At 45.6% G+C, this 26693-nt stretch overlaps 2 protein-coding genes and 1 long non-coding RNA gene across 7 annotated transcripts; 2 read left to right on the top strand and 1 right to left on the bottom strand.

The window, feature by feature from the left end:
• Positions 1-402: 402 nt before the first annotated feature.
• Positions 403-8702, bottom strand: LOC142905405 (uncharacterized). 4 transcript variants are annotated; one of them, XR_012929559.1, is made up of 5 exons: positions 8458-8702; positions 5574-5654; positions 3705-3760; positions 3253-3369; positions 403-1632 (listed from the first exon to the last, which is right to left on the bottom strand). It is a non-coding gene; the product is annotated as an uncharacterized LOC142905405 (long non-coding RNA). The 4 variants fall into 4 exon arrangements; XR_012929560.1 differs by having other exon boundaries at positions 403-1357; XR_012929561.1 differs by having other exon boundaries at positions 5574-5650.
• A 259-nt stretch (positions 8703-8961) lies between these two features.
• Positions 8962-21483, top strand: LOC142905403 (uncharacterized). Of its 2 annotated transcripts, none has more exons than XM_076051958.1 (8): positions 8962-9673; positions 14434-14607; positions 16756-16897; positions 17639-17742; positions 18305-18458; positions 19296-19426; positions 20185-20401; positions 21321-21483. In XM_076051958.1, exons 1-8 carry the CDS (start codon positions 9664-9666, stop codon positions 21466-21468), a joined length of 1080 nt encoding a protein of 359 aa, XP_075908073.1. In that variant the 5' UTR covers positions 8962-9663; the 3' UTR covers positions 21469-21483. The 2 variants fall into 2 exon arrangements, with proteins under 2 accessions (XP_075908073.1, XP_075908072.1); XM_076051957.1 differs by lacking the exon at positions 8962-9673 and adding an exon at positions 11941-12235.
• Positions 21484-22004: 521 nt separating this feature from the next.
• LOC142905404 (uncharacterized) lies at positions 22005-26452 on the top strand. Its single transcript, XM_076051960.1, has 3 exons — positions 22005-22227; positions 23146-23285; positions 24346-26452. The coding sequence occupies exons 1-3, from the start codon at positions 22100-22102 to the stop codon at positions 24807-24809; spliced, it is 732 nt and encodes a 243-aa protein (XP_075908075.1). The 5' UTR covers positions 22005-22099; the 3' UTR covers positions 24810-26452.
• The last annotated feature ends 241 nt before the right edge of the window (positions 26453-26693 follow it).

The following is a 26693-nucleotide window of genomic DNA, read 5'->3' as shown; positions in this document are numbered from 1 at the left end:
ATTCTATTGCAGAGTTCAGCCTTTTAAAAATTATGTCACTTTTGTTTCTTGTGTTCATAGCACCACCATTGCCACTGCTGCTGATGCTCCGGATGCTGGCCCGTGCGACCAGGGCTACAACGTGCCCGCGGGTCCAGGGAGTCCCAAGACCCGCTGGCGAAGGGTAAGTAACAGACGGCATTGCCAACTCGGGGGAGGAGGGGGTAGCCAACAAGTATTCATTAAACGTTGGAAGCAATTATATGACGGAAACAGTCGCACAGTCGTTTGTCTGCGACACTGTGAATTATCAGCCGCAGCTAACATGAGTGGTGAGTGATATTTAGAATAGATTCCAGGTCGCCTCGTGAATCAATCCGTAGTGTCGAGCACGGTCACAAATGGTAAAACACTTCCCATGACTTCCGGGTATGACGGTTTTTTATTCATCAATGGATTGACAAAGGGCTGTATATTCCTTATTATTTATAATCTTACAACAGACTTAAACACAAGATCATGAGATAGTCAGAGTGTGGAAAGGAGGAAGATGCATAGTTTGTCGTGTAATATGAGTGTGTGTGGTAGAGCTCAGGTTCAAGTTTCATTATTTAGGTATAGCCCTGCTCTTGAGTCGGGTGCAACCGCAACAAACAAGTATGAAGAGAACATCTAAAAGCGACGACACGCAACAGAAACATCCTTGATAAACCAGCAAATCTTCCAGAAAAAAAACCCACTGCATTACAACGCTGTGTGCAAAAATCCCAGTGTGATGCAAGTCAAACAATAACAACCATAAGACAATTTAGATTAAAGTTATCAGGCCAACTCCGCACTTCCGCAAGAAACATGGCTTAACCATGTTTTCAAAAACACCAAAATAAAGCTGTAAAAACAATCTAACAACAGTAATCAAAGGAACTGCGATTCAAATTTAACAATAAACGATATACATAACATGTACGTAACGGTCAACCTAATGAATTGAGTCCTTGACATTAGCAGAGGTATCAAGATATAAAATTTATTAGAACTATGGCCGTGGTAATAACTATCCATTATTGATGAAGAAGCCAATGAACAACAGGATGGCTGGAATGAATCAATGATCGTCGCCGGCAATCAATTAAATTGCTTCGTGGTGGGTCCATTGAGCTGGGTTTGGGGCAGGAATTAGGTGACCATAACAAAGAAAATTGTAACGTTTACCAAAAGGTATTTTGAACATCGATGCAATCATCGCTTTGCTTATGTTTCCAATACTGACCACTATCCGTTTAATCTCTCTCCGCTGTATCCCAGTGTCCCCTAGGAAGCTGTACATGCGACCATTGGATCGTCGAACTCACAGCAACGCGGTACTTCACAGGAAAACCTGTGTAGACGACAATAAAAAGGAGCAGTTAAAGACTTGCAGGTGCAGCAGCCACATCAGCAAAAAACAATTAAACTTAAATTCATGCGCATTGGCTACGAACGGACTCTGGAAATTGACATTCCAGAGTCCAGGGCGGGGTCGACTCAGGGCACCTGCTTGGGGCAGGAGGTGGAAAAGGAGGCGGTCACGGTGCAGTCCCGGAAGAAGAAAGTCCTCTCGGAGTGAGTAAAAGCAAGCGCAGTGAACAATCTGCAGATGAGTTGCCACTGTAGCTGCACAAACGCACAATCAGCAGACACGCGGCTAGCGGAGCGGGATGCTAGCACGGCACAATCAAGGGGCAGGTCGACGCCGCTGTCCAAACGGACGAGCTGGCCGTTGGTCCACCGTGGGATGCCGTGAGCTGGGACAACTCGGACAGCCGTTCCAGCAGCAGTGACAGGGACATGAATGGTGCTGAGAGTGAGCTGGGATTGACGTATCCCTTTTGACACCAAGGCTGTGCTCACCTAAGACAGAGGCGATTTGAGACGTCATCCCGGAATCAGACCAACCCTCCCATTGAGTTTTCATCCGTAGCCCGTCGAGCGAGCGATAATGGTCTGGTTTTCTCAGAGAAGAGAGAAATTGGTGAAGATCTGACATGATCGGCACAATAACGGCTTAAACCCTTGATCAAAAGGGGGTGGTTGGTGAGCCATGACGTTGCCAGAAACCCTGGAGTCAGGCCGAAGTGCAAGTTAAGTAACGAGTGATGAACACAACACAGGGATAAACAATCGTGAAAGGGCTGTATGGTTGTGGCATGGTTGTTGTGAATAGTGGAGGTTATTGAGTGGTTGTGGCTAGCTATGGTTCTTTGCTGTAACAATTGCGATAGCCTTTCTCACATTGTAAACACAAATTATGGTGAACATAATTTATTCCACTATAATCAACTGATAAATAGTTGATTACGACTAGCTACTTGCCCCTTATTCTGCATTCTATTGCAGAGTTCAGCCTTTTGACATTTTGCCGCTTTTTGTTTCTTGTGTTCACAGCAAGGAAGATGCCACCATGACTGCCGTGAGCACAGCCACCACCACAAATGTCACCGCCGCTGCTCCGGATAATGACCTCGCCACCAGAGCAAGCACGTGCCCACAGCCCAGGGAGTTCCACGACTCGCTGATGAAAAGTAGCAGACGGCATTGCCAACACGGGGGAGGAGGTGGCAGCCAGAATTCAATGATGAAACGTTTTAAACACTTATATGACGGAACCAGTCACACAATTGTTTCTTTGCTGCACTGTGAATTTTCAGCCACGGCTAACATGAGTGGCGAGTGATATTTAGAACAGATCCCAGGTAGCCTTGTGCACCCACCCGTAGTGACAAGAACAGTGACGAATGGTAAAACACTTCCCATGACTTTCATGGCAGTGCGGAGGCATTTTCCACTTAGTAATAGATTGACAAAGGGCTGTATATTTGTTATTATCTCAACACTTAAACACAAGATCATAAGATAGTCAGAGTATGGAAAGGAGGAAGATAAATAGTTTGTCCTCTAATATAATGCGTGTGCATGGTAGAGCTCAGGAAACGGTCAACCTAGTAAATTGAGTCCTTGACATTAGTAGAGGTATCAAGATATTAAATTTATAAGAACTATGGCCGTGGTAATACTATACATTAGTGATGGGGAAGCCAATGAATGACAGGATGGCTGGTCGGAATCAATGAGCATCGCAGCATCAATCAAACAAAGTGCTTCGTGGTGGAACGCATTGAGCAGGGTTGGGGGCAGGAATTCGGTGACCTTACCAAGGAAAATTCCAACGTTTACCAAAATAAATTTTGAACATCGATGCAATCATCGCCCTGTCCTCGTGTTTTTAATACTGACCACTGTCCGTTTCATCCCTCTCTGCTGTCTCCCACAGTGTCCCCTCGGAAGCTGCACATGCCGACCTCCAGGTGGACTCCCCAAAGCCACTGACTGTACAAGAGCAGCCGTGCAGTCCTGGAGCAACAGGAGAAGATCAAAGAATATGCACCAGAGCATTGTCATCATCAGCAGCAGCATATTCAGCGCAGCGTTTTGAGACAGCAGTCGGCACAGGAGCCGGCACAGGAGCCAGTCGCAGCGAAAATCCATAAGAAGAAAGGCCTCTGGAAGCGACCTAGGACATTCTTCCGCTGATAAATATAATTTTTCCAGAGACCTGTTCGCATCGGAAATGTAAATGTGATTGGTAAGTAGTTTTCGTAATGTATCAAGAGTTAAGATTTTAATGTACATTTTTATTGAGGTACTGCGTGCTGCGAATGACAATAAATCTTCTGATTCTGACTTACCGCGAGTCCTGATGCTGGCTTTATTGTTGGAAGGGGTGCAATCAGTCAACACAATTCTACACACGGGGCAGGCATGCACACAGACACACAAAGACATAGACGAGGCACGCGCGTACAAATACCCGCCATTCGCCACTGAGTGAGGTGATGTCACCACGCCGCCTATGGTAGGCCAGGTGCATTGAGTCCACGTGGAGTGTCGAAGGCTCACTGACAGTGGGTCAAGGGATAGACCCAGGTGCAATGGGTTGACTGAGATGACTGACAGATGCACCTCCTGTGCCCCCTGCTGTGCCATCTTGCTGTGTTTTAGCCGCCTGGCTCTCCGTTCGTCGTAAGCGTCGCTCCTTTTCCCTCTGTTGTTGTTGGAAGGCGACGGCCTCCAACTGCCCAGTGGCATCCTTCACGAGTCTCCATAGAGGCCGATCTTGACACCACTCGTACCAGTCTTTGGCAAGTCAACCCAGCTCCATAACCTCCTGTACCGCATCATTCCATCTCTTCTCTAACCCGTACCACGCCTGTTTAGCCCCCTTTATCCGGTGAATAGATGCCTGGTTAAGCCCATTTTGGATCGTAGGCAAGCAGGCCTGAATGTTTCTAAATCGGCGCAGATGTTCCATTAGAGGGGTCCATGTTTCACAAGCATAGAGAAGGGAGGGCATGACTATGGCTGAAAAGACCCGAAGCTTTGGGTGGAGCAACAGATCAGGGTTGTGATAAAATCCACAACCTCCTTGCATAGCAGACGAGGTAGTTGACATGTCGTCACCACAGCTGTCACTGCTAAACACCATTTTACAGTTTTGCTTTTCACGCTGTGAGACATGTTTCATGATTCATGTTATCTTCGCAATCATAATTGTAGCCTGTACGAGTACCTTCCTCCGTAAAACCCAATAAAAGTGGGTGTCACCACGCTACACATGTACCAGGTCTACGCCTTGTTTATTTTACTTAAAATGTAACGTATTTGCGTCAAACTTGTCAAATGTACTAATTCCGTTATGAACGCTTTGTCGCAGAATTTAATCAGGCCAACATTTCTGGTCAACGGTGCCACAAAGTGTTCCATTGGTCCGTTTATTACATCGCGTTTCTGAAAACGTATTTATTGACAGAATTGTCAGAACAGATCATCAGGAAAACATTGTTCAGAAACATTTAATTTGCATGCGTTCACAGCGTAGGATTGTGATGAGGGTTCAGCAACTAAAAAGTGTATGGCTCCAAACAGCTCAAGGGGTCCTGGATGCATATGGAAAAAAAATAACAGCAGAGCTGTGCCAAAGATCTCAATTCACATCCTGATAACAATTAAAAAGCTCACCATTACAATGGCACTGTGCAAAACAAGTCACAACGTATTTAAGCATTTGTTTCGTGAAACTTTGTACTATTCTGTAAACTGAGTTAATAATAATTTAAATTTATAAAGCGCCTTTAAACAATCGTTCTCAGGGCGCTATGCATGGGAAGCTGTAACATAATTTAATGTCAACCAAGGAAAAGTGAGAAAGACATTTTAAACAGATGCGTTTTTAGTCCAAATTTGAAATGTTTTGTCTTGGAAGTCCTGATCTCGAAGGAGCAACGAGTTCCAGAGTTTAGGTGCCGCAATTGCCAAGGCACCGTCACCACCCAAGTGTGACGCCTAGACCATGGGAGAATGAGCAATGCACAGTCTGAGAATTTTAATGATCTTGATTAAATGTCTGAAGGAGGTCCTGAATGTGGGGAAGAGAAAGTAAATTTCAACTGCTCCAGCGCATAATGCTTGTAGTCACGTGATGCACCCAAAATAAAATGTATCTGCTCAGGGCCCCCAATGGGCCCACACCGCCGCTTCCCGTTCCACATTCTCAGTACCGTAGTGTGCTCCGGTGTTGGTAGCTTGTAGAGAGCATCGCAAACATGTAGACACACCGGCGTCAGCGGGCAGCACGCTTCCTGGGACCAACACAGATGCAACACCACGTAGGATATGTTAACGACCTCGCCTGGTATACGGGAGGGGGAGGTGGGGAGGGTGGTGATGGGGGGGGGGGTGGGGAGGGTGGTGGTGGGGAGGGTGGTGGTGGGGGGGGTGGGTGGTGTAGTTTTACATAGCAGCCCCCCAAACAAACGTTTTTGAGTGTTAAGTCGTTTGAGAGGGAAACGTACGGGCACAGGAGTATTTTTATATGTATATGTCTTTGTTGCGTTATGCAGGAGGGCACACATGAGCCATGCATCCGGATCATAGTCCTTAAATAAGTATATTAATGTTTTCAGACACTTCAGGATGAAGTTAGTTTTACATTAGTGGTATTTAGTAACTTTGAAAAATTGGTGAACAGGTTATGGTGTTTTCCAAAATAAACAGGTGCGTCTTGGTTAAGTGATTTCTGATGAGATTTATTGTAAAGGTACAGTACGGGTTCATGTGTGTTGTGATCAGATTTTACTTTTCCAGTTTTTGGGCATGGAGAGATAGCTCAGGATAAACGTTATTTACAGTTGTTTTTAGAGTCCTTGCGGCAGAGAGAATGCCCAGGAATATGTAATGTTAGCATTTCTCTCTGGGGTTGGCCTCATTTACAAACTATTCACGGCTGCACATGTGTACAGTATTAAGCTGCATGAGCGATTTAGCGCGTTTTTTTTTACTCATTGTAATTCTTCTTGATTTGAAGTGTTCGTGACTGCAAGGGTCCATACTCTTCGGTTCTTTTGATAAAGTCACGTAGGTAAAAATTAAATACATTAAATAAGATAAAACAAAAATGAAAACTAAATTAAATCACGACGTTTCGGAGGCAACGCAAGCTTCCTTCATCAGGTGACTATACTGAAAGAACCAAAGAGTATAGATAATTGTAATTCTGTCTGTCCACAGTTATGAGAATTGGGGTAGTGTTAGTAGAGTAGTAATGGGAAACGAAAGAGGGTATGAAGAATATATAATAGATGACAGAAATCTGATGAACGATGGACGAATAGAGAGAGATAGGAGGAAGAGAAAGGGAGATGAGGAGGGGATTAAGAGTTAGAAGAGATGATAATGAGGAACAGATTAACTAAACTAGTATTTTTTTATTTTACCAGCTAAGGCCGACTGAGCTATTAGCTATTTTTCCAGAAGCCTCCTGGTCACAAATGATACCTCAACGAGGTGGCTTATGTGGAAATGTATAGAAGTCAAATACTCTAAACGCCTGTTTCTAAATGTGGAGGGGAAAACTGGAGAAGAATCCATGCGACCACGGGGAAAGAGACACCGCAAACTCCAAATATACAGCAGCAGGAGTCAGGGTCGGGATCGAACCCATGACCTCCTGTACACCATGCGAGGTAGTCAACATCTCATAGCCACCGTGGTGATGAGAGACGCAGATTTCAAATATACAGAAGCAGGCGTCAGGGTCGGGATCGAACCCATGACCTCCTGTACACCAGGCGAGGTAGTCAACATCTCATAGCCACCGTGGTGATGAGAGACGCAGATTTCAAATATACAGCAGCAGGCGTCAGGGTCGGGATCAAACCCATGACCTCCTGTACACCAGGCGAGGTAGTCAACATCTCATAGCCACCGTGGTGATGAGAGACGCAGATTCCAAATATACAGCAGCAGGCGTCAGGGTCGGGATCGAACCCATGACCTCCTGTACACCAGGCGAGGTAGTCAACATCTCATAGCCACCGTGGTGATGAGAGACGCAGATTCCAAATATACGGTAGCAGGCGTCAGGGTCGGGATCGAACCCATGACCTCCTGTACACCAGGCGAGGTAGTCAACATCTCATAGTCACCGTGGTAATGAGAGGCACACAGATTTCAAATATACAGCAGCAGGCGTCAGGGTTGGGATCGAACCCATGACCTCCTGTACACCAGGCGAGGTAGTCAACATCTCATAGCCACCGTGGTGATGAGAGACACAGATTCCAAATATACAGCAGCAGGCGTCAGGGTCGGGAGTTGTTAACACATCGCCACCGTGGTGGGTGGACGGGGACGGCGAGGTGGGCTGCTGGGTGGTGGGAATTTAAGCATTGAAGAAAGTTGTCCAACGTTTCAGCTGCCGCGCCGGGCTACAGAATCGGCCTCTGGATTGTCAGCCCGCGGTGCGCTGCCAACCATTACACGGCGGGAGATTAAAATTCACGCACAAGCAGTTGTACACACACCTGTAATCTGTGGTCCTCCGTCAACTTAAAATAAGTTTCCCCTCGCCTATTCAGTGCATTTATCACGGTGAAAAAATATCCCTGCGCAAACGATCGCTCTGCTTTGCAGAGTTTAGTAAGGTTATATTTTTTAGTGTGTATGTGATGTGTTCTCCTCGCATTGCACACGTGTTATCATGTTGATGCACGACCTTGCCATTCGGAACTTGACCGTGTATTGCTTTGTGCATGTTTATTTTGTTGTAACCAGGTTTCTGTAACGAGGTCCCCAATAAAAATGGAACATATATTGGCTCAATGAGTTTTACCCGTTGGCAAAATTAAACCAAATCTTGCCTGAATACGGACATGCAAACATTATCCATAATTGTTTTTTTTGGGTTCTATCGCGTAAATATGAATGTCGTTAAAGCCGCCTCACCCTACACAGATAATTAGTGAGGTTTGTCACGGAAACAGCAACACCGGTGCGTTTGGTGAGTAAACCCACGACATTTCCACGATAAAAAGACGCACAGGAGCATCAGCGATATCGGCAAAACACAATCACGTTCGAGTGTGTGTGTGTGCATCTGCTTACCTGTCAACCCATACGGTTCGCGCGTATTCTTGTACAGGGACATTGAGTTAAAAAAATGTTGTGTTTCTTCCTTGTGATGAGACCCTTGTGGGATGAACGTTGAGATTTATAATGGCACGGGGTGACCAATAAGGTCTGAATTGCTCTGTAATAAGGTAGGGCACTGATAAGGGATTAACAAATATGCATCTGTAACGATCGTTCAGATCGACTTCGTAGCGAGCGGCCATTGCGAGTCCCCGCCCCCTTCGTTCCGCCCCTCCCCCCCCCAGGTCGGCACTGTCCATTGCGGGGGGGGGGGGGGGTGACCTCGTGGGAGGATGGGGAGATTGACAGGAGGGGGAGGGAGCCCCCCTATTGAGTGGTGGGGGGCCGTCATCTACAGTGGGGGGCCGTCATCTACAGTGGGGGGGGGGCATCGGGGGATGTCGGCTTCACGCGAGTCTGCTGAGGTGTGTGGTGAGTGATGGTCGTGAGTGTAGTTTTACTTCGGAGCCCCTCAAACAAACGTTTTGAAGTGTTGAGTAGTTCGAGAGAGGGAAACGTACGGGCACAGGAGGACTATTTTTTATATTTATTTATCTTTGTTGCGTTATGCAGCAGGGCACACACAAGCCATGCATCCGGGAAATAGTCCTTAAATACGTATATGAATGTTTTTAGAGACTTCAGGATGAAGTTAGTTTTACGTTAGTGGTATTTAGTGTTTTAGATAATTTGGTGAACAAATGTAAGCCATCTGGCTACCATGAGAGATTCGTTCATGAGGCTATCCACATATACAAGCACAGAGACAATTTCAACTGAGAAGATAGATTCTGGCTTAGCAATCATTGCAAGGATTTGATCAACCATTTCAGGTCTTAATTGATTGTTTACGCTTACGGTGGCTTTCAGACAGCACACATTAATTTTTCGTCTCCCCCCTCCTCTTTTCAGAACATAGATGGACTCGTCCTTCTAAACAAATTGTCAAATCGCTGCCCGTGGTGCAAACGTTTTTTAATAAATAAATAAGAACACCGTTTATAAATAAATAATTTATGCAAACCGCCACTTCTTTCAAATTTTTCTTGCCGTTGGTTTTCACACCTGATAATGCCCGTTTGTATTATGGTCGAAACGTCGTGAGAATTTTTATTGTTTTATATATTATATTATTTTATTGTTTCCCTTCAACGTGACTTTACAGAAAGAGCTAAGAATATGAATATAGGTGAGTCTTGGTTAAGTCATTTCTGATGAGATTTATTGTAAAGGTACAGTACGGGTTCATGTGTGTTGTGATCAGATTTTAGTTTATCAGATTTTGAGCAGGGAGAGATAGCTCAGGATAAACGCTATTTACAGGTTGTTTTTAGAGTCCTTGAGGCAGAGAGAATGCCCAGGAATATGTAATGTTAGCATTTCTCTGTGGGGTTGGCCTCATTTACAAACTATTCACGGCTACACATGTGTACAGTATTAAACTGGGTGAGCGATTTGGGCGGTTTTTTGAACTCATTGTAATTCTTCTTGATTTGAAGTTTTCGTGACTGCAAGGATCCATACTCTTTGGTTCTTTCGGTAAAGTCACTTAGGTAAAAATTTTTAATAAATTAAATAAAACAAAAATGAAAACTAAATTAAATCACGACGTTTCGGAGGCAACACCAGCTTCCATCATCAGGTGACTTTACCGAAAGAACCAAAGAGTATGGATCATTGTAATTCTGTCTGTGGACAGTTATGAGGATTGGGGTAGTGTTGTAGAGTAGTAATGGGAAACGAAAGAGTGTATAAAGAATATATAATAGATGACAGAAATATGATGAACGATGGACGAATAGAGAGAGATAGGAGGAAGAGAAAGGGAGATGAGGAGGGGATTAAGAGTTAGAAGAGATGATAATGAGGAACAGATTAACTAAACTAGTATTTATTTTATTTTACCAGCTAGGGCCGACTGAGCTCTATCGTTCCGTCCCTCCCCCCGGGTCGGCACTGTCCATTGCGGGGGGGGGGGTGACCTCGTGGGAGGATGGGGAGATTGACAGGAGGGGGAGGGAGCTCCCCTATTGAGTGGTGGGGGGCCGTCATCTACAGTGGGGGGGGGGGGGGGGCGATTTACGGTGGGGGGCCGTAATCTACAGTGGGGGGAGGGGTGACGACGTGGGAGGATGGGGAGATTGACAGGAGGGGGCCCCCCTAATATACAGCAGCAGGCGTCAGGGTCGGGATCGAACCCACGACCTCCTGCACACCAGGCGAGGTAGTTAACATCTCCTAGCCACCGTGATGATGATGATGAGAGAAGGGGTGATATGGGAGGCTATATAGAGGACTAAGATAGACGGCCAGTAAGATTGGGAGAGTAGCGAGGAGTCGTGACTAGAGGCAGGAGACGACGGGGAAGGCAGAGAGTACACTGGACGATGTAAATTGTGATCCACTCGTGAAATGTCCCGTTTAGCCGAAGTCAGTGGCCTCTTTTCAGTCCAGACACTCCCCTTTATGTAAAGTATCAGAAACTATCTAAAGCGAACGAAAGCGTGTATTTGCAAAACAACAAAAAACTATTTTAAAGACATCTATACATCACACCATTATTCTGCACACCGAACAGCCGCTTGGGACGTTAATCTTGCAGCACTAAACAATTCAACGGATATCGTCTTCCTAAGTTTTACTCATTTAGAACATCTATGAAGAGAGCGAAATGTTTTAAATTGTGACTGACAGGCAAAGCTCTTACAACCGTGCTCATTTTAACAACCGTGACATTTACACATACAGTATATTGCAAGTTAGATCGTACCGTTTTGTTGCCAACTGCTTTGCATTGTGGACCCGCGTTCAGCGATTGTGAAGACAAGGCTTAAGAGGTTTTTTTGGGTTAGATCGCGTAAATATTAAACCCGCAACCACCCGACAGCAAATTAGTAAGGGTTGCAACGTAAACAGAATGTGGCCAATTCGTTACTGGTACAGCACACCGGTGTGTTGGAGAGCAAATACAGAACATTTACAATCCGAGTACGACGTTTCGCCAGTCATTACAACTAGCTTCGTCAGGCGACAGCCAGATCTGTGGAGAAATTCTATTTTGTTCTTTAAATAGACGGATAGATGTGATGATATCTTGTGATGTGCAAAGGAGGGGGAGATGAAAACATGAATTATAATGGCTATCCGTTGCCGGTTGGGTTATTCATACGGTAATCAGCGTACATTATGCATGCACATAGTTGCGACTTTAACGCCACATTCATATTTACAAGGTCTAACCCAAAAAACCTATATTACAGATATTGGCCGCGAAAGCCTACGTGTTAAACCAAAGCTTAATGGAGCATATTCTTGGTTCTTTCGGTAAAGTCACGTAGACGGAAAACAATGAAATAATACAAATATATTTTTGTTTTATTGTGAAATAATAATTTTTTTTTATTTTATTGTTTCCCTTCTACGTGACTTTACCGAAATAACCAAGAATATTAATTCCTGCAGTCGCGAAAGCTTTAAATCAAAACTTAATAGAGCAGTGAGCGGGCAGGATGTAGGGGGCGGGGCCAGCGTGGAGTGGGCGTGGCCTGCGGATGTGAGACGTCATAAATTTAGCACCCGCCCCCCACACGTGATCAAGCTCAACGGTGACGGCAAGCAATCATCACGCGCGCGCTGCTCGTCCACGTTATTGCTGGTTGACAAAACGGAAGCCTGTTGCTTGTCGAGGGCGGATCAAGAGTTTTAAACATGAAGCAAGGATTAATAATGAGGCTTCTCCGGGCCTACCTAAGTACTCTCTAACTTTCTATCCTCATCTTCATGTGTTTCTCTAAGTACAGTACATGCATTTCGACGTCTGTGTCTCTCTAGCTCAGTGTATTTGTGTGCATGTGTTTGTCTCTGAGTGTCTCCATGTCTGTATTTATCTGTGTATCCGTGTCTTTGTGTGTGTATGCATGTCTCTGGGTGTGTTATGCTTATTTTTGTGTCTTTATGTATGTGGATGATTTGTGTCTCCATGTTTGTGTGTCGATGTTTATTCGCGGATAATGTTTTTTTTCACATGACTCCTCTTTTCCTCAAAATTCACGGATAATAAGGTTCCATTCCACAAAAATGTATAGAATAATCCGCAGATAATCCTAGATAATGGGCGTGGCCTGCGGGTATGTGACGTCACATAATTAAGCCCCGCTCCTCGCACGTGATCTCACTTCACGGTGACGACACGCAATATCGTAATCACGCACGCTGCTAGTCCACGTTATTCCTGGTTGACAAAACGGGAGCCTGTTGCGTGTCGAGGGGTTTATTAAGGGGTTTCTCAGGGCCTACACACATACCGGCGCGCGTGTGTTTGTGTGTGCACAAGTGTCTGGCCATGAAAACCACTGATAATGTTGCGTTACCTACAACATAACAGAGTGTCTGCACACACTCAATGTTGCTCAACCATATATCTCTCGTGTGTCTCAGTGCTTCCGTCTATATGTGTCTCTCTACATCTCTGTCTTTGTACTTTACCTTCCTCTCCTTATTTCTACGTGTGTTTCTAAGTCTAGTACCTGCATGTTGCTCAACCATATATCTCTTAGGTGTCTCAGTGCTTCTGTCTATATGTCTCTCGCCATCTCTGTCTTTGTGCTTTACCTTTCTCTACTTATCTCTATGTGTGTCTCTAAGTCCAGTACCTGCATCTCGGTGTCTGTTTGTGTCTCTCGATCTCTGTATTGGTGTGCTTGTGTGTGTCTCTGAATGTCTCCATGTTTCTGTGTGTCTCTATATTTCTCCGTGTATCCATGTCGTTGTGTGTTTATTATGCATGTTTCAGTGGGTATGTTCTGTCTGTTTTTGTGTCTTTACGTATTTTCGCGTGTGTCCATGTTTGTGTATCTGGATAATATGATGTATGTTTCACGTGACTCTTATCCGCAAAATTTACGGATAATAGGGTTACATAATACGATGTACTCTTGGATTCCTTCCATTCCTTGGCTGCTACACCACTAATATTTTCGACCTTCCGTAATTTCTTATGGTGACAGGTCCTGCCAAAGCCCACCAAATTGTTGTAATTAGTTGCATATGGGTGCCCGACCCTATGCATATCAGTAATCACATTCTGGAAAATACCAATTAATTTCAATTACCCATGAACCTGACGTTTTTAGACTATGAAAAGGCATTCTACTCAGAAATATCAATATGCATATTCGGAGGGAAATCAGACAAGCTGACACTTTTCCCAGAATTATTCACAGTGAAATTAGGAAAATATAATTTAATTGGAGAAACATACACATACAGTAGAACCCCACTTAACGACCACCCCAGTTGACAACTAACAACGGACCTCCATAGAGCCCATTGTGTATTGTATAGTGTAGTGTATAGTAGCGGAGTGTATAGTAGTGTAGGGCCTCCATAGAGCCCAATGTGTTCGCTTACCGACCATTCCTATGTCAACGATGGGCGTACGACGAGCACGCGACTGCTCATTTCGGCCAATCGGCAAGCTTCAAAGTGATCTGACCAGGCCTCGGCCAATCAGTGATGTCTATTCATGAGCATTGGGAATTGTTTACATTTGGTGTTGGCTGCCTTTGAAGTGGAAACATATCTTTTGAATTCTTGGTGTACTTTATTTCCTATACTCGCTTCACGACCAAATCACTTAACAACCGGTTTCATAGAACCAATTACCGTCGTTAAGAGGGCTTCTATTGTTTTTATTAATGGAGAAAATATAAACCATCTCGTCATAAGAATGTGTAATAGCCTCCTTTGGCTCAGGGCTGTAAACGGGAGATGATCACTGCCCCAATTCTCATTTTAGCAGGAACTCAGTTTGGCCCAACATTTCTCATTCTCAGAGATGTTATTTTGAAAAATAACCACCTAAAAACTGTCGCCAAAAAAACTGCTGTATTTATGCTACTCACCACTTTTTTATAACTAACCCTATCCTTTCCTTCTTTATGGCTGCAGGATTCCCGCTTAGCAGGGAACTGGAACCAAAGAATGTGCACATTGTTAAGACATATGTAATTATGGAGCAATATATCGGCTGGGGGCTGCATTTCGTACAGCGCGGAGAATATATACAACTGGTTTCACTTACTCCTGGAAGTTATGCTCAACGAAACGGAATACTGCAGCCAGGTAAGACACTGCACACATGCACGGGCCAAGCAAGTACTGCGATATGAGGTGTAGGGATGCCCATTATGTTTTTGATGTTTTTTTAAAACAACAGTACATCAGACGTGGCCAAGTGGTTCAGAGGTCAGAACACTGAACTGAGAGCCTTTGAGATCCTGAATTCAGATCTGGGTTTCAGCTGCCTGTGACTAAAACAGGTTTGGTCTCAGCTCGGTCAACAATGATGACATGTTTGGTAACATCACGTGAAATTTGGTGTTAAAATTATTCTGATGAAATTCGAGCACAGAGACTGATGGGGCAAGTTCTAATAGTGGGCACCTATGAAGAGTTGTACATTGGCGTGGTGAGCACCTCACCCAGCCACATTTGTATTCCCAATGCTGATGTTTACACAATGCACCAGGTGCTCATTTAAGATGGAATTGATCTCGGAAAGGCCCAGGACACCATTTAGATATCATTCATTACAGTTGATGTCACTGGATTTATGGTGCAGTGCGTAAATCCCTGCACCACTGCTCCAAACACGTGGCAATTTCCATTCACCACGACACTTGTGTGAGGCTATATATATTTCAAGGTCGTTGTTGTGTCCACACAACATCACCCGGTATTCACCACTAAGTGGCAGTGACATCACCACGGCGCCTGTGCCAGGCCAGATGCACTTTGAGGCCATGTAAAGTGTCGAAGGTTCGCTGACTGGAGGTCACCTGACACAACCAGGTGCCATGGTTTGACTGAGATACCTGGCAGATGCACCAGCTGACCACCCTCCTGTGCCAACTTACCGCATTTTAGCTGCCTGGCACTCCGCTAGTCATTGTGAGCGTCGCTCCTCTGCCCTCCGTTGTTGTTGGAGGGCGACTGCCTCCAACTGCCTGGGTAGCGTCCTTCATGAGCTTCCTCCAAAGAGGACGATCTTGACACCGCTGGTACCAGTCTTTGGCGAATCCACTCAGCTCCACATCAGCCCATCTATTTTCCAGCCCGTGTTGTGCCCGTTTAGCCCCCTCTATCTGGCCAAACAGAAGATGCTTAGGCATACAGTGGCTGGACATGTCAGCTACATGACCCAGCTAACGCAGCCTTACCTTCCAGAGGAGCTCACTGATAGAATTTGTAAGCTCCTCACGCAATACAGCTTGGTTAAATGCAGGATGGATCATAGGCAGGCCAGCCTGAATTTTCTACCTGGCATAGATGTTCCATTAGAGGGATCCACGTTTCACAAGCATAGATAAGGGAGGGCATGACTAGCCGTCAAGCTTTGTGTAGAGCGATAGACCAGGACACTTCCACACAACAGTATGCAGGCAATGAAAAGATGCCGCCTAACTGATTCGGAGTGAGACCTCACCTGTCAAACCAGAGCTAGTCATAAGCATACTTCCCAGGTATGGAAAACTCTCCACTCTCTCCACAACTACTCCATCACCAGTGGGGAGTTGATGGGGTGAATTGTTTGATGGCACAAAATACCCAGGCAGATGCTTAGTTTCGGTGAGGCTGATGGTAAGACGTCACCTCTTAGTGGCACACTCCAGGTATAGCAGCAGTGCCTCCAACTCCTCTGAGTGAACAGCAATTACCCACGACAGCCTGGAATTTAAGAGCTTCCCATACCTCACCGCCACACTCCCCCACCACCTTCATTATTTTGTTCAAAGAAAGTGCCACTCCTTGTGGTTTGGCAGTTTACTGCCCCGAGTGGAAAACAGTTCACTCATGATAACTGGAGCCAGAACCGATATACTGGACCTCGTGTATTCCACAGAGGTCCAGGTGGTACCCGTCCATATCCTGCCAAAGGAGTTGCAGCCTCACCTCTGTAATGATAATTTGAACATTCCACGTGGCCAATCGCAGCAATAACCTGTTCCTGGAGGAACCCCAAGATGGGGGGGGGGGGGGGGGGGGTGGGGTTCATTCCATCTCTGCCAAATGGAGTTTGACCAGTAGGCGTCATAAACACTTGTCCTCTGGGGCCTCCAGCATGAGCTTATTTCAGTGTTTCCACCGTGGTGCTTGGTAGAACAAGTGCAGCCCCTCGCACACACATGTCCATACAAAGACGTACATACAAGCACATGCACAAACATGAGCTAATTAGCAGATGAACGTTGTGTCTGTTTCACTCCACAGGAGATGTGCTGTTCAAGGTGGGGAAGGCAAAATTGCTTGGCTTCAGACTCTTACACATCTCATCCATGGTGAACGCGATAAAGACTGGTACTGCTATACGCGTCACTGTGTACAGGAACTTCATCCCACTGCTGGGGCAATGGTACGTACGATGCATGCCAACAGACAGGACCCTGTGTCCGTTATATTTGTATTTTCTTGAAATAACAAGGACACATATACCAAGAAAAAGGAAACCCACTCCCAAATTTTAACAAATGAGCATTGCGGGAAAACTTACTCACCTGTTAACTGTGTCACCACGCTGTGCAGACATGTTATGCACCAAGCAGCCTCAGTATGGAATTGCACATTAACTGCAGTAGCATTGGATTTCACCATCCACAATTGGCTTGTGATTTCAGATGATGTCAGTGGTGTTTTCGCCTTACCCTTAGAATGTGTTTTTTTCTTTTTGCATATAATCACTAACTTATGCATTTCATTCCCATGCTCACCTGTTTAGTATATTTGAATTTGAAATTATCGTAGCACTAGCGGAGGTTTTTAAATATTATTTGGCATAGATATAAAATCCTTTTCTGTTGATTGTTCACGCAAGATAATCCTCCCTTGCACCATGAGCACCAAAACTGAAAGGTGGGCATTTCCTGAAAAGCGGGCATAGCCAAGTGCCAAATGTGTGGTTTGGATTAAAGGTAGGGTATTGGGAGGTCTCATACCTCCTGTCGATTTAGGAAATTGGTTAGGTTCATTGGGTAGACAAGTCCTCGTGGCTGCTTGGCTAGTTGATTGTGACTAGCTACTTGCCCGTTTTCTCCATTCTATTGCAAAGTTCAGCCTTTTGACATTCTTGCCACTTTTTTTTGTCGTGTGTTCACAGCACCACCAATACCACTGCTGCTGTTGCTGCTCCGGATGCTGGCCATGCGACCAGGGCAACAACGTGCTCGCGGTGCAGGGCGTCCCACTACCCGCTGGGGAAGGGTAAGTAGCAGACAGCATTGCCCACTCGGGGGAAGAGGGGGTAGCCAAAATGTATTCATTAAACGTTGGAAACAATTTAATATATTTCTTATTATTATTTATTATCTTACCTCACTTAAACACAATATCAAAATATAGTCAATCATAGTGGGAAAGAAGGAGGAAGATACATAGTTTGTCTTGTAATATGATGAGTGTGGATGGTAGAGCTCAGGTAACGGTCAACCTTGTGAATTGAGTCCTTGATATGAGCACAAGTATCAAGATGTGAAATTTATGAGAACTATAGCCGTGGTAGTACCTATACATTAATAATGAGGAAACGAATGAATGACAGAGGATTGCTGGCATGAATAAATGAGCGCCGCAACATCAATCAATCAAAGTGCTTCGTGGTGGATCCATTGAGCAGGGTTGGGGGCAGGAATTAGGTGACCTTCCCAAAGAAAATTCCAACTTTTACCAAAAGGTATTTTGAACATCGATGCAATCATTGCTCTGTGCTTGTGTTTCCAATACTGACCACTGTCCGTTTAATATCTCTCCACTCTTTCCCCCACAGTGTCCCCACGGAAACTGTCCATGCAGACCACTGGACCGTCTGCTCACAGCAAAGTGGTACTTCACGGGAACACCTGTGCAGACCATAATAAAAAGGAACAGTTTAAAAAAGACTTACAGGAGGAGCAGCAGCCACATCAGCAAAAGCAGAAAAAGTGAGTAAAAGCAAGCACAGTAAACAGTCTGCAGATGCGTTGCCACTGCAGCTGCACAAACGCACAATCAGCAGACACACGGCTAGCGGAGAGGGATTCTAGCACGGCACAATCAAGGGGCAGGTCGACGCCGCTGTCCAAACGGATGAGCTGGCCGTTGATCCACTGTGGGATGCCGTGAGCTGGGACAACTCGGACAGCCGTTCCAGCAGACACAGAGGAAAATTCAAGACGTCATGCCGGAATCAGACCAACCCTCCCATTGAGTTTTCATCCCTAGCCCATCTAGCGAGCGATAATGGTTGGTTTTCTCAGAGGAGAGAGAAATTGGTGAAGATCTGACATGATGGGCACAATAACACCTTAAACCCTTGATCAAAAGGGGGTGGTTGGTGAGCCATGACATTGCCAGAAACCCTGGAGAGTCAGGCCGCATTGTAGGTGAAGTAACGAGTGATGGACACAACGTAGGGATAAAAAATCGTCAAAGGGCTGCTACAAAGTGTTTTGAGGAATAGGTTAGCTTGCATAGTGATTATAACTTGGGAAAACCTCCAGCTCCATATGAATAGCAGTTGTGTACGGTTGTGTCATGGTTGTTGTGGATAGTGTAGGTTATTGAGTGGTTGTGGCTAGCTATGGTTCTTTACTGTAAGAATTGCGATAGCCTTTCTCACATAGTAAACGTAATTTATGGTGAACATAATTTATTACACTCTATTCAACTATGATAAACTGATAGTTGATTACAACTAGCTACTTTGCCCTTATTCTGTATTCTATTGTGGAGTTCAGCCTTTTGACATTCTTGCCGCTTATTGTTTCTTGTGTTCACAGCAAGGAACATGCTACCATGACAGCCGTGAGCACCACCACCAATGTCACTGCTGCTGCTCCGGCTAATGGCCTCACCACCAGAGCAAGCACATCCCCACAGGCCAGGGAGTCCCATAACTCGCTGATGAAGAGTAAGTAGCAAACGGCATTGCCAACTCGGGGGAGGATGGGGCAGCCAGAATTAATTGATTAAACGTTTGAAACAATGATTTGACTGAAACAGTTTCAAAGTTGTTTCTGTGCTGCACTGCGAATTATGAGCTGCGGCTAACATGAGTGGTGAGTTATATTTAGAACAGATTCCAGGTTGTATTTTGCACCCACCTGCAGTGACGAGCACAGTGACGAATGGTAAAATACTTCCCATGACTTTCGTGGCATGGGGGAGGTGTTGGTAATGGATTGACAAAGGGCTATATATTTCTTATTATTTATGATCTTACAACAGACTTAAACACAAGATCATAAGATAGTCAAACAGAGTGTGGAAAGAAGGAGGAAGATAGTTTGTCCTCTAATATAATGTGTGTGCATGGTAGAGCTCAGGAAAGGGTCAACCTAGTAAATTGAGTCCTTGACATTAGCAGATGGATCAAGATATTAAATTTATGATAACTATGGCCGTGGTAATAACTATCCATTATTGTGAGGAAGCCAATGAACGACAGGATTGCTGGCATAAATCAATGAGCGCCGCAACATCAATCAATCAAAGTGCTTCGTCGTGGATCTATTGAGCAGGGTTGGGGGCAGGAATTAGGTGACCTTACCAAAGAAAATTTCAACTTTTGCCAAAAGGTATTTTGAACATCGATGCAATCATCGCTCTGTGCTTGTTTCCAATACTGACCACTGTCCGTTTAATCTCTCTCTGCTCTGTCTCCCACAGTGTCCCCTGGGAAAGACTTGCAGGAGCAGCAGCAGCCGCATCAGCTACAGCAGAAAAAAACAATTCAGCTTGAATTCATGCGCGTTGGTTACGAGCGGACTGTAGAAATTGTCATACCAGAGTCCAGGGTGGGGTCGACTCAGGGCACCTGCAAGGGACAGGAGGTGGAAAAGGAGGCGATCATGGTGCAGTCCCGGAAGAAGGAAGTCCTCTCAGAGTGAGTAAAAGCAAGCACAGTGAACAATCTGCAGATGCTTTGCCACTGCAGCTGCACAAACTCACAATCAGCAGATACACGGCTACCGGAGCGGGATGCTAGCACGGCACAATCAAGGGGCAGTTCGACGCCGCTGTCCAAACGGACGAGCTGGCCGGTGATCCACCGTGGGATGCCGTGAGCTGGGACAACTCAGACAGCCGTTCCAGCAGCAGTGACAGGGACATGAATGGTGCTGAGAGTGAGCTGGGATTGACGTATCTCTTTTGAAAGCTAGGCTGTGCTCACCTCAGCAGACACAGAGGCGAATTCGAGATGTCGTCCCGGAATCAGACCAACCCTCTCATTGAGTTTTCATCCCTAGCCTGTCTAGCGAGTGATAATGGCCTGGGTTTTCTCAGAGGAGAGAGAAATTGGTGAAGATCTGGCATGATGGGCACAATAACGCCTTAAACCCTTAATCAAACGGGGGTGGTTGGTGAGCCATGACATTGCCAGAAACCCTGGAGTCAGGCCGCAGTGCAGGTTAAGTAACGAGTGATGAACACAACGCAGGGATAAGCAATCGTTAAAGGGCTGCTGCAAAGTGTTTTGAGGAATAGCGTTCCACTTGCATCGTGATTACAGCTTGGGAAAACATTCAGCTACGTATGAATAACAGTTGTGTACGGTTGTGGCATGGTTGTTGTGGATAGTGGAGGTTATTGAGTGGTTGTGGCTATGCTTCTTTGTTGTAAGAATTGCGATAGCCTTTCTCACATGGTAAACATTATTTATGGTGAATATAATTTATTCCACATTAATCAACTATGATAAACTAATAGTTTATTACGACTAGCTACTTGCCCCTTATTCTGCATTCTAATGCAGAGTTCAGCCTTTTGACATTCTTGCCGCTTGTTGTTTCTTGTGTTCACAGCAAGGAAGATGCCACCACGACTACCGTGAGCACCGCCACCACCACCACCAATGTCACCGCCGCTGCTCGGGATAATGACCCCGCCATCAGAGCATGCACGTGCCAACAGCCCAGGGAGTTCCACGACTCGCTGATAAAGAGTAAGTAGCAGACGGCATTGCCAACTGAGGGGAAAAGGGGGCAGCCAGAATGAATTAATTAATCGTCTGAAACAATTTTATATATATATTTGTTATTATTTATGATCTTACAACACTTAAACACAAGATCAAAAGATAGTCAAGCAGAGTGTGGAAAGAAGGAGAAAGATACGTAGTTTGTCCTCTAATATAGTGTGTGTGTATGGTAGAGCTCAGAAAACGGTCAACCTAGTAAATTGAGTCCTTGACATTAGCAGAGGTATCAAGATATTAAATTTATGATAACTATGGCCGTGGTAATAACTATCCATTATTGATGAGGAAGCCAATGAACAACAGGATGGCTGGCATGAATCAATGATCGTCACAGCATCAATCAATCAAAGTGCTTCGTCGTGGATCTTTTGAGCAGGGTTGGGGGCAGGAATTAGGTGACCTTACCAAAGAAAATTTCAACGTTTGCCAAAAGGTATTTTGAACATCGATGCAATCATCGCTCTGTGCTTGTGTTTCCAATACTGACCACTGTCCGTTTAATCTCGCTCTGCTCTGTCTCCCACAGTGTCCCCTGGGAAAGACTTGCAGGAGCAGCAGCAGCCGCATCAGCTAAAGCAGAAAAAAACAATTCAGCTTGAATTCATGCGCGTTGGCTACGAGCGGACTGTGGAAATTGACATTCCAGAGTCCATGGTGGGGTCAACTCAGGGACAGAAGATGGAAAAGGAGGCGGTCACGGTGCAGTCCCGGAAGAAGGAAGTCCTCTCGCAGTGAGTAAAAGCAAGCACAGTGAAAAATCTGCAGATGCTTTGCCACTGCAGCTGAACAAACGCACAATCAGCAGACACACGGCTAGCGGAGCGGGATGCTAGCACGGCACAATCAAGGGGCAGGTCGACGCCGCTGTCCAAACGGACGAGTTGGCCATTGATCCACCATGGGATGCCGTGAGCTGGGAGAACTCGGACAGCCGTTCCAGCAGCAGTGACAGGGACATAATGGTGCTGAGAGTGAGCTGGGATTGACGTATCTTTTGAAAGCAAGGCTGTGCTCACCTCAGCAGACACAGAGGCGAATTTGAGACGTCATGCCGGAATCAGACCAACCCTCCTATTGAGTTTTCATCCCTAGCCCTTCGAGCGAGTGATAATGGTCTGGGTTTTCTCAGAGGAGAGAGAAATTGGTGAAGATCTGACATGATGGGCACAATAACACCTTAAACCCTTGATCAAAAGGGGGTGGTTGGTGAGCCATGACATTGCCAGATACCCTGGAGAGTCAGGCCGCAGTGTAGGTGAAGTAATGAGTGATGAACACAACGCAGGGATAAACAATGGTTAAAGGGCTGCTGCAAAGTGTTTTGAGGAACAGAGGTCCACTTGCGTCATGATTACAGCTTGGGAAGACCTCCAGCTACATATGAATAACAGTTGTGTACGGTTGTGGCATGGTTGTTGTGGATAGTGGAGGTTATTGAGTGGTTGTAGCTATGCTTCTTTGTTGTTAGAATTGCGATAGCCTTTCTCACATGGTAAACATAATTTATGGTAAACATTATTTATTCCACTATAATCAACTATGATAAACTAATAGTTGATTACGACTAGCTACTTGCCCCTTATTCTGCATTCTATTGCAGAGTTCAGCCTTTTGACATTCTTGCCGCTTGTTGTTTCTTGTGTTCACAGCAAGGAAAATGCCACCACGACTGCCGTGAGCGCCGCCACCACCACCACCAATGTCACCGCCGCTGCTCGTGATAATGACCCCGCCATCAGAGCATGCACGTGCCCACATCCCAGGGAGTTTCACGACTCGCTGATAGAGCGTAAGTAGCAGTCGGCATTGCCAACTCGGGGGGGGGGGGGAGGGGGCAGCCAGACTGAATTAATTAATCGTTTGAAACAATATGATGGAAACATATTCTTAGTTTTTTCGGTAAAGTCACGTTGAAGAGAAACAACAAAATAACAAAATATATATAAAACAATAAAAAATTCTCACGACGTTTCGACCATAACTCAAACGGTCATCATCAGGTGTGATGATGACCGTTGATGACCGTTTGAGTTATGGTCGAAACGTCGTGAGAATTTTTTATTGTTTTATATATATTTTGTTATTTTGTTGTTTCTCTTCAACGTGACTTTACCGAAAAAACTAAGAATATTAATTACTGCAGTCACGAAAGCTTTAAATCAAAATATGATGGAAACAGTTGCAAAGTTGTTTCTGTGCTGCACTGTGAATTGAGCCACAGCTAACATGAGTGGTGAGTGATATTTAGGACAGATCCTGGGTTGCGTTGTGCACCCACCTGCAGTGAAAAGCACAGTGACGAAGAGTATAACCCTTCCCATGACTTTCGTGGCATGGGGGAGGTATTTTTCAATAAGTAATGGATTGACAAAGGGTTGTATATTTCTTATTACTTATCTTACAACACTTAAGCACAAGATCGTAAGATAGTGCAACAGAGTGTGCAAAGAATGATGAAGGTAGTTTGTCCTCTAATATGATGAGTGTATGGTCGAGCTCAGGAAACGGTCAACCAAGTAAATTGAGTCCTTGACATTAGCAGATGTATCCAGATGTAACATTTATGACAACTATGGCCGTGGTAATAACTATGCATTAGTGATGAGGAAGCCAATGAATGACAGGATGGCTTGCATGAATCAATGAGCGCCGCAGCATCAATCACTCAATCAAAGTGCTTCATGGTGGATCCATTGAGCAGGGTTGTGTAGGAATTAGGTAACCTTACCAAAGAAAATTCCAACGTTTACCAAAAGCTATTTTGAACATCGATGCAATCAACGCTCGGCGCTTGTGTTTCCAATATTGACCCCTGTCGGTTTCTTCCCTCTCTGCTCTGTCTACCACAGTGCCCGCTGTGAAGCTGTACGCACCAACCAGCAGGTGGACTCTCCAAAGCCACCTACTATACAAGAGCAGCCGTGCAGTCCTCGAGCAACAGGATCTCAAAGAATATGCACAGTGGCAATATCAGCAGCAGCAGGAGCATATTCAGCGCAGCTCTTTGAGACAGGAGCGGGCACAGGAGCGGGCGCAGGAGCGGGCGCAGAAGCGGGCGCAGGAGCGGGCGCAGGAGCGGGAACAGGAGCGGGCGCAGGAGCCGGCGCAGGAGCCGTCGCAGGAGCGGACACAGGAGCCATCGCAGGAGCCGGCGCAGGAGCCGTCGCAGGAGCGGACACAGGAGCGGACACAGGAGCGGGCGCAGGAGCCGGCGCAGGAGGCGGCGCAGGAGCGGGCACAGGAGCCGATCGCCGCCAAGATCCACAAGAAGAGAGGCCTCTGGAAGCGACTTAGGACATTCTTCTGCTGTTGAATATAATTTTTTACAGAGACCTGTTAGCATCTGAAATGGATGTGGATACAGCCACATTTGTCGATGTGATTTGTAAATATTTTTCATAATGTATCAAGAGTTAAGATTATAATGTACATTTTTTATTGAGGTACTGCGTGCTGGGAATGTAACTAAATATTCTGATTCTGACTTACCGTGAGTCCTGATGCTGGCTTTATTGTCGGAAGGGGTACAATCAGTCAACACAATTGTACACACGGGGCAGGCATGCACACGCACACATAAAGAGATACACGGGGCACGCGCGTACAAATACCCGCCATTCGCCACTAAGTGACGGTGATGTCACCACGCTGCCTGTGGTATGCCAGGTGCATTTTGAGTTCACGTGAAGTGTCGAAGGCTCACTGACAGTGGGTCATGGTATAGACTCAGGTACAATGGGTTGACTGAGATGACTGGCAGATGCACCACCTGTGCCCCCTGCTGTGCCATCTTTCTGTGTTTTAGCCGCCTGGCTCTCCGCTCGTCGTGAGCGTCGCTCCTTTTCCCTCTCGTTGTTGGAAGGCGACTGCATCCAACTGCCCAGTGGCGTCCTTCACGAGCCTCCTCCAGAGGCCGATCTTGACAAGTCCACTCAGCTCCAAAACTTCCTGTACTACATCGGTCCATCTCTTCTCTAACCCGTACCATGACCGTTAATCCCCCTTTATCCAGCAAAAAGAAGCCTGGTTAAGCCCATGATGGATCATAGGCAAGCCATCCTGAATCTTTCTAATCAGCGCAGATGTTCTATTAGAGGGGTCCACGTTTCACAAGCATAGAGAAGGGATGGAATGACTGTGGCAGAGAAGACCCAAAGCTTCGTGTGCAGCGACAGATCAGGGTTGGGATCAAACCCACGACCTTTTTGCATAGCAGACGAGGTAGTGACATGTCGTCACCACAGCTGGAACTGCTAAACACCATTTTACGGTTTTGTTTTTCATGCTGTGAGACATGTTTCATGATTAATGTTATCTTCGCAAACATAGTTGTTGCCTGTACGAGTACCTGCATCTGTAAAACTATTAAAAGTGGGTGTAACCACGCTACACGTGTACCAGGCCTACGCCTTGTTTATTTTACTTAAAATGTAACGTATTCGCATCAAACTTGTAAAATGCACCAATTCCGTTATGAACGCTTTGTCGCGGAGTTTATTGGGCCAACATTTCTGGTCAACAGTGCCACAAAGTGTTCCATTGGTCCGTTTATTACATTGCGTTTCTGAAAACGTGTTTATTGACAGACTTGTCAGGACAGATCATAAGGAAAACATTGTTAAGAAACATTTATTTTACATGTGTTCACAGCGCAGGATTGTGATGAGGGTTCAGTAACTAAAAAGTGTATGGCCCCAAACAGCTCAAGGGGTCCTGGATGCATCATGGGTGGTGGGTAGGTGGTGGGGGGGTGATTCGTGGTTGGTGGGGGGTGGGTGAGTGGTGGGGGAGCGCCATCTACAGTGGGGATGTGTGGTGCCACAACAGCGAAGCCGCTCCGTCGAAACCGGGGCCGTCGCTGTGCTGCTGCGACCGAGAATGTTATCTTCGCAAACATAGTTGTTGCCTGTACGAGTACCTGCATCTGTAAAACTATTAAAAGTGGGTGTAACCACGCTACACGTGTACCAGGCCTACGCCTTGTTTATTTTACTTAAAATGTAACGTATTCGCATCAAACTTGTAAAATGCACCAATTCCGTTATGAACGCTTTGTCGCGGAGTTTATTGGGCCAACATTTCTGGTCAACAGTGCCACAAAGTGTTCCATTGGTCCGTTTATTACATTGCGTTTCTGAAAACGTGTTTATTGACAGACTTGTCAGGACAGATCATAAGGAAAACATTGTTAAGAAAC

Source organism: Petromyzon marinus, chromosome 53 (assembly GCF_048934315.1).
Source record: "Petromyzon marinus isolate PM22_M1 ecotype Great Lakes invasive population chromosome 53, UKy_Petmar_22M1.pri1.0, whole genome shotgun sequence".
NCBI classification, from domain to species: domain Eukaryota; kingdom Metazoa; phylum Chordata; class Hyperoartia; order Petromyzontiformes; family Petromyzontidae; genus Petromyzon; species Petromyzon marinus.
Note: the sequence above shows the minus strand (reverse complement) of the source record. Positions and strands in the feature narration are given on the sequence as shown.

Coding starts and splice junctions, on each gene's coding strand:
- LOC142905403 (XM_076051957.1), top strand. CDS start 12,193: ATGAAGCAAGGATTAATAATGAGGCTTCTCCGGGCCTACCTAA. Junction 17,743..18,304: donor CCACTACCCGCTGGGGAAGG/GTAAGTAGCAGA, acceptor TTTCCCCCACAG/TGTCCCCACGGAAACTGTCC. Junction 20,402..21,320: donor AAGAAGGAAGTCCTCTCAGA/GTGAGTAAAAGC, acceptor TTGTGTTCACAG/CAAGGAAGATGCCACCACGA.
- LOC142905404 (XM_076051960.1), top strand. CDS start 22,100: ATGCGCGTTGGCTACGAGCGGACTGTGGAAATTGACATTCCAGAGTCC. Junction 22,228..23,145: donor AAGAAGGAAGTCCTCTCGCA/GTGAGTAAAAGC, acceptor TTGTGTTCACAG/CAAGGAAAATGCCACCACGA. Junction 23,286..24,345: donor TCACGACTCGCTGATAGAGC/GTAAGTAGCAGT, acceptor TGTCTACCACAG/TGCCCGCTGTGAAGCTGTAC.